General features: G+C 34.1%; 1 protein-coding gene across 1 annotated transcript; it reads right to left on the bottom strand.

Annotated features, from left to right (window-relative positions):
- Window positions 1-6590: 6590 nt before the first annotated feature.
- On the bottom strand, window positions 6591-7869 carry LOC135133561 (twist-related protein 2-like). The gene has a single exon (XM_064062014.1). The coding sequence runs from the start codon at window positions 7829-7831 to the stop codon at window positions 7079-7081; it is 753 nt and encodes a 250-aa protein (XP_063918084.1). The 5' UTR covers window positions 7832-7869; the 3' UTR covers window positions 6591-7078.

A 7869-nucleotide genomic window follows, 5' to 3' on the forward strand; every position in this document is an offset into this window, starting at 1 on the left:
AGGTCAGTCCACGTTAGGTCAAGTCAGGTCAGGTGGATAAAATAAGAAATAAATTTTATAGCAAATAGTATAACAAAAAAAAATACGATTAGCGCTTTTTTACTTTTTTCACATCCTAGATTCTATTATTAGTTTCCACTCACACTAGGCACAAGAACATAATTAGCCCCTCCCACCCACCCTGTCTCCTTTTTAGTGATTGATTTTATCCAATCTTAATGAAATGAATGATCTTATATTTAACAGAAATAAAATTAGTCGTTAAAATGAGAAGAGGGGGGTGGAAATATGGGTTTTGCAATTACGCTCCGCCCCTCGCTCTGACAACGAATGAAAAATTGTTCACAAACGGATGAGTGGGGCTTATATCTTGGCTTTTTTTTATTTAATACATATAATTTCATATAGTTTGTTTCTCTTTTTAGTTTATTCAATTGCTCTTTTTTTCAATTTTTCAATTTATAGATTTTTTTAATTTCAAAATTTTCAGACTTCCGTTTTTCGATTTTGGACTATTTTGATTTATTAGTTGTTGGATTTTTCAATTTTTCGAACTTTTGATGCTTCGATTTCTCAATGTTTCAGTTTTTGAATTTTGCGATATTTCGATTTCCCGCTTTTTCGACTTCGGTTTTTAAATTTTTCGGTTTCCCAATTTTCCGTCATTACAGTTTTGTAACTTTTCAATCTCTCGATTTTTCAGTTCTTCGATTCTTCAATTTTCCCGGTTTTTCAATTTTTGCGGTTGTTTAAATTTTGACTTTCGATTTATCGATTTCTCGAATATTTGATTTTTGCAGTTCTTTGATACTCCTATTTTTTCAACTTTCCAATTTATTAAATTTTTCATTTTTTGATTTTACGATTTTTCGATGTCTCGTTTCGGTTAATCAAGTTAAAACATGTTTCCACTTTTCGAATTTTAGATTTGTCGATTTTATAATTTTTTAATTCCTGGAATATCGAGATTTCGATATTTCTATTTTTTTATTGTTCAGTATCTTGGTTTTTCGATTTTTCAATGTTTTTTATTATTTTTTTAATTTAAAATTTTTCAATTTATAGCTTCCATTTTTTGATTTTAGCCAATTTCGATTCTTCGAATTTTCAATTTCTCGATCTTTTGATTTTCGATTATGTCATGTTCATTCAGTATTTGAATTTTCGATATTTCGACTTTTTGGCTTTTCGATTTCTCAAGTTTTCGATATTCCAATTGTTGGTATTGTAATTATGGATTTTGTAGTTACTCTCCGCCCCTCGCCCTTAAAACGAATGGAAAATTTATCACGATTGAGATACAAACAGATGGGTGGGGCTTATCTCTTGGCTTTTTATTATTTAATACATATAGTTTCATATGGTAATTCTTGTAAAAAATACGTCCCCCCTGGCTTACGACGAACAATTTTTGTTTCTATTTTTTCGGTTTTTCCATTTTAGATTTTTTTTTAATATCAAATTTTTCAGGATATGACTTCGATTGTTGGATTTTACACTTTTGATTTATCAGTTGTTGGATTTTTCAATTTCTCGATTTTTTGATGTTTCGATTTCTCAATGTTCCAGTTTTTTTATTTCGATGTCTCGGTTTTTCGACTTTTCCGTTTTTGAATTTTTCGGTTTGCCAATTTTCCATCATTTTAGTTTTGGAATTTTCCATCTCTCGATTTTCCAATTTTTGAGATTATTTAAATTTTGGCTTTTCGATTTATCGGTTTTTCAGTTCTTTGATATTCGTATTTTTCAAGATAATGTCATTTTTTGAAGGTAGCAACAAATAAAAAAATCAAAAAAACTCAGATATCTCTATAGAACCCGTATTCGTCTTTAAAAGTTTCAAGTTAGCAAGTGCAGCGAATTTCAGGACTCTCTGTTATCGATAAAAAATCTGGCACCAAAATCGTCATACGTCAGAAGAGATGTTTCTAAAAAAATGTTTTTCTAGATTAAGAAGCTCATGATTTCTAAACGATTATAACATTTGGCTTCTGGTTTAGACCACTCGATTCCTTGAAGTTTTTCGATTGCTGCGGATGACATTTTAAGCCACATGAACTATTCATTCTGGTTTGAGATATTGCTAAATAGAACAATGTCATTTTTTGAAGGTAATAAAAATTTAAAAAATCAAGGAACTCAATATTTCAAAGAGAGGGTGGGTGGGCGGAGCTAGTAACTTCCAAGGTAAGACTGACTTTGGCAGATGACATATCCTCTGAGAAAAGACAGGGTGGGTGGGCGGGGCTAGCACTTGCTAAGATAAGACTGATTTTGGCAAATGACATACCCTCTAAGAAAATAGAGGGGGGGTGGGCGGGGCTAGTACTTTCTAAGGTAATACTGAATTTGGCACTTTTGACGTTTTCGAACATTTTTCAATTATTTTCGAAAATTAGTTCAAGACATTTTCTTGTAGCCCACCCATCCTCTCTCCTTTCTAGTGATTGGTTTTATACGATCTGAATGAAATGAATGATCTTATATTTAACAGAAATAAAATTAGTCATTAAAATGATAAGAAGGGAGAGGGCGGGGCTAGCACTTGCTAAGATAAGGCTGATTTTGGAAAATGACACACCCTCTAAGAAAATAGATGGTGGGTGGGCGGGGCTAGTACGTTCTAAGGTAATACTGATTGTGGCACTTTTCACGTTTTCGACCATTTTTCAATTGTTTCCGAAAATTAGTTGAAGACATTTTCTTGTAGCCTTCGATATCCAAAAGTTATTTTAGGCTTCGTTTCTTTGAAAATTCCTACCTTTTTCCAAAATGGCTAATTGAAATTTAGCAGTTTTTCAGTTCCGTCAAAATAACTCACTATAAAAATTTTGTACCTAGTTAAAAAAGAAAATCATTATTAAATTTCGTCACAAAAATTCAGTTGTTTCAAGAATGTGATTTGAGGTTTTCATATATTTTATATTTACAGAAATGCTTAAAAAAATGTATCTGAGACAATAGAGAAGTCAGTCACGTTAAGTCAAGTGCATCCAATAAGAAATAAATTTATAGCAAAAAAAAAAATACGAACTAGCGTTTTTTTTTACTTTTTTCAGATTCTAGATTCTATTATTAGTTGACACTCCCACTAGGCAGAAGAACATAGTTAGCCCCGCCCACCCACCCTGTCTCCTTTCTAGTGATTGGTTTTATACGATCTGAATGAAATGAATGATCTTAAACTGAACAGAAATAAAATTAGTTGTTAGAATCAGAAAAAAAGGAGGGGGTGGGCGGGGCTAGTACTTGCTAAGATAAGACTAATTTTGGCAAATCATATACCTTCCATGAAAACAGAGGGTGGGTGGGCGGGGCTAGTATTTGATAAGATATGGCACATTTTCGACTATTTTTCAACTGTTTCCGAAAATTAATTGCAGACATTTTCTTGTAGATTTCGATATCTAGAAGTCATTTTCGGCTTCGTTTCTTCGGAAATTCCTACCGTTTTTCCAAAATCGCTAATTGAAATTTAACAGTTTTTACAATTTCGTCAAAATATTTAGCTCGGATTAAAAAATTTACACGTAGGAAATTATTATTAACTTTTGTTTCACAAAATAAAATTATTTTATGAAACTCCTTCGTCGGGCTTTAAACATTCCGTCTTGCCATAATCTCCCTAATTATACCCTTAATTCATAAATAACTATTATTAGGTCGTAGCTCAAAAAATTCTCAAAATCAGACATTTTCTTTTCCTTGTATTTGCTAATTTTATTGAATAAGATTTACTTGAAAATATTTTGAGCTGACGTCATTTCTTTCTTACATGGGAAAAATACAAAATTTCAGTGAATTTTTTGTAATTTTTAAGTAAAAATTCTCAAAAACGTCTGTTATAATAATTTCTGATATAAACTAAAATTCAAGGTAGTTGCATTTTAATAGAAAAAGTGCCCATAACAAAAAATTACGGTTCCGCCATTTTTAACAATAGCGATTTAATCAAATGGAACATCCTGTATTTTACAACATTTTCGAACTTGTTTCTAAATAAGCTTTCTTTTGATGTCAGATTTGTTGGCCTCTGAACTACCAACAATTGCAAAATCTGATGTTAAAAACGTGCGCGTAGAGATAAACCCACATTATATCAATTTTAATCTCTGTGCGTATCATTAGCGGCAATATTAGCTGCAGTTTCGAGTAAATTAATTTTACGTCGTAATTAAAAAAATCTACAAAATCAGAGTTTCATTTTCTTGGGTTTGTTCACTTTATTGAACAAAATTTTTATTTGACAATATTTCGAGATGACGGCATTTCTCTTCTCAATAGGACAATAAAATACAAAATTTCAGATAATTACTGTGATTTACAAGTAAAAATTTTCAAAAACGTCTGTTACCATAATTTCTGATTTAAACTAAAATTTGAAGTCATAAATAAGGTTAAAGGGAAGACTAAATTATCAAATCAGGAGTAAAATTCAAGGTATTTGCATTTTAATGGAAAAATTTGCCATAGCAAAAAAAATACATAGAAATAACTTCAGTCTCAAATTATCAATAAATTAGTGGCAACGTTAGCTGCAGTTTCGGATAAATTTACATAAGGTCATACCTCAAAAAATCCTCATTAATCTTCTTATATTTGTTCATTTTGTTCAATAAGGTTTGATTCATTTTCTTCATAGACACAAAAAAAAAGAAATAGTTATCACAAAAAAATATTAACGTTGAAACAGTAGAGCAAATCAAGTCATCAGTAAAAATTTTAATTGCTGCAAACATTATTACGAATCCTATTTTTATTTCTTCCGTGGTTTCAGAGCACTCAAAGAATTTCCTTCTGTTGACTCATCCTATTTTTTAAGAGATGTGGTTGTAATGGTAAGTATATACTTTTTTTCAGCAGCTGTAAAACGTGCACTAATGAAGTTTACAAATTAATTACGCCAAGCTTAATTTTTTTGGAAATATGTACATAACAACAAACACACTAAACCGCTTCTTTAACTAAATTCAATATGTGTATTTTTTCTGTTTCACAGGTCACAGAATACGAAAATGCGAGTTTTCCGCTTCACTTCCAGTGTGTGGAAATGTTAATTCCAAAACTATTACATCGATAATTTTTAAAATTATTGCAAAAACATAAATCGCTTGTCGTGACGTGATTTCAGTTTTTAAATAACTTTCGCTTGAAAAATGCACTACAAAAATAATTTAGATCATCAATTTTATAGTTTATCTTGGAGATTACCAACATTAACTTTTTTTAACTCACCTCCAAAGAATTGATGATGTCAGTAACGTTATTTTTAGTTCTACACAGCAAACAATAAAATCTTCAAAAAATTAGTCGCTTTGCTGGTAGCAAAGGGTGCAATAAACTGGTCCCAGCAAGTCTAGTGCTTGCCCAGAATTCTACTTACTCACCGTAGGCCCACTTTACAGCGGGGATTTCCAACTACCACCTTTCCTTACCGGTCGAATCGTGATAACCATGTCACCAAAAAGTATTCACACCTTTGCATTATTTCATAATTCTTTAAGAGTTTATGTTTAATTTTACGTATCGAGAGAACTTCTTCAAAAAATCATGTAAGTGCCGCTTAAAATTGTCGAGATAAGGAATTTTGACATTAAGTTATTTGTTGTGACAAAAGATTAACTAACACTCATTTATTAGCCCCCTCCAAAATAGTGATGACGCCATAACGAAAAATTATTAAATATATACATATTTACTAAAAAAATAATTGCACAAGCATAAATCCGACACATTAAAAACTACAATTTTAAAGGTCATCCATGAAGTCTAATCTATCTAAATGATTTACAATTTTACGTCAAATACACACCTTCCTTCAGATTTTTTCGGGTTTTTCCCAAGATTCCTTAATTTATGGGACCCTTTGAGCCAAAGCATAACAGGGCTTTAGGTGGGAAATTCCAAATCCTGAACAATACCTGTGTGGCTACTCATTGTAATATTCTCGAAATCCTATAATCAGTCGTTTGTTTATGTTTAAATTTTATGGACAGCTACAATGAAAGTCGTCACCTTTCCTAGCTCCTTTGAACATAGTTTAATTCGTAGTCGGGTTCATTAAGGAACCTCATCTATTAAACCTTTCATTAATATCCTTTAAAAATAGCCCCGTTAAACTTATTTATACGTTTTCGGCAAACGCTCATTTGTAGAGAACAAATAAAATTCTGTTGGCAGTGTATTCTTGTTTTATTTTTCACGTACAAAACGTGACCAGAAATTTATTTACATACCTGACAATCAAGACGTATTGGCAAAGTAAGCACTTCACGATGTGAACAACTTTATGTTTTGACAAGATTTTTAAATATTGCGAAATTTATGAACCAATACTTGTCAAAACATAGAGTTAATTTAGATTTTAAGTTCGAACTTTGAAAGTTACTAGCATTTTTTTACGAGTCCATTAAAACATACTTAAACACCTTTAAACGGATAAGGTAAACAGATTAACAGATTGAGCAAAGAACAGTTTTCAGGTACAGAAAGGACTGGAAATCCCGGGAGCGAAGGATCGTTAAATCCGGCGGCGTTTTGGAATAACCCGTGAAAATGTTGCGTTTTTGGCTTTATTAAAAAAAACGAAAGTGTATAAAAAATATTTTATTTCAACAAAAATAAATACACTATGTAATAATTTTGGTAAAAAACTTATTTAACAATACTTGAGACCTTAATCCTAGCCTATAATACAAGTGGCACTGGGACTTAACCGGTAACTTTTGGAATAATAAATATCTTACAAACAACTAACGCCACGACGAATTTTCCATGAAATTCAAGAAGCCCCAACTTAATGGTCGCATTTTTTCTGCGTGTGAAGCTGAAAAAAGCCCAACAGCTGCACCGAATCGTTCTCATCATATCATATTATATTATACATTTTTTCCTCGGTGCGCCCAGGCAAAAACACCAAACTGTTTATTATACTAGATCACAAGTGTCACGCCACCCCCCACTAAGCCAAAACGACCAGTTCGACAGAACCCCGAAAAGTACAAAAATAGGTCCTTTGTGAGTTACCTATAAAAAGAAAATTCTTTGCGACGAAGTTAATTACTCGAATTTTTACACATCACTGGGAGTTGCAGTCGCTCCAGTCACCCTCCATCCGCCACCTGGTGAAAGCCTTCAGCAGACGATCTCGAACGACGAAGGACGACACGTTCCCGATGAGATCCACGTCCAGCACGTTCTCATTGGACAGCACGTTGTACAAGAAGTCGATGTACCGCGCGGCGAGTTTCAGCGTCTGGATTTTGGACAGCTTGTCCGACGGCATGGTGGGAATGCTTTTCCTCAGGCTGGCGAAGGCCTCGTTGAGGCTCTGGGTCCGCTGGCGCTCCCGCACGTTGGCCATGACCCTCTGGTGCTGGATGTCTTCGTAGCTCTGCGGCGCTTTCCGTCGCGACTTGTTCTTGGCGCTCTGGAAGGAGTTCTCTTCGTCGGATGAGATGCTTTTCCTTTTTCGCCCGAACGCGCGCGATTTCATCACCGGTACTTCCTCTTCGGGCTCGATCTTGATGAAAGGGGTCACGAAGTCGTACTGTCCTCTGGAATCCGGGTACTGCGGCGACTCGAGTTTGCGTTCCTCCTCGAAGACTTTGTGCTCGTCGTAGAAGAGCATCTCCTGGTGTCTTTGCATCTCCTTGTGGTGGTAGTACCCGTAGGGGACCATTTCTTGGTGCGGCAGTACCGTGGGCAGGAACTTCTCGTTGGAGTTGGTCAGGTCCATCAATTTGGACTGGTGGTAGTGGTGGTATTCTGGCGATGGTAGTTCGCGGTACACCGGTGAAGAACTGTCACTGTCACTACGGTTTTCGAACATCGCGACATCAAAGCCACGCCGACGGATGACGAGTGTTA

Source organism: Zophobas morio, unplaced genomic scaffold, assembly GCF_036711695.1.
Source record: "Zophobas morio isolate AGI-343-1 ecotype UQ-CSIRO unplaced genomic scaffold, CSIRO_AGI_Zmor_V1 ptg000022l, whole genome shotgun sequence".
In the NCBI taxonomy this organism is placed as follows: Eukaryota; Metazoa; Arthropoda; class Insecta; order Coleoptera; family Tenebrionidae; genus Zophobas; species Zophobas morio.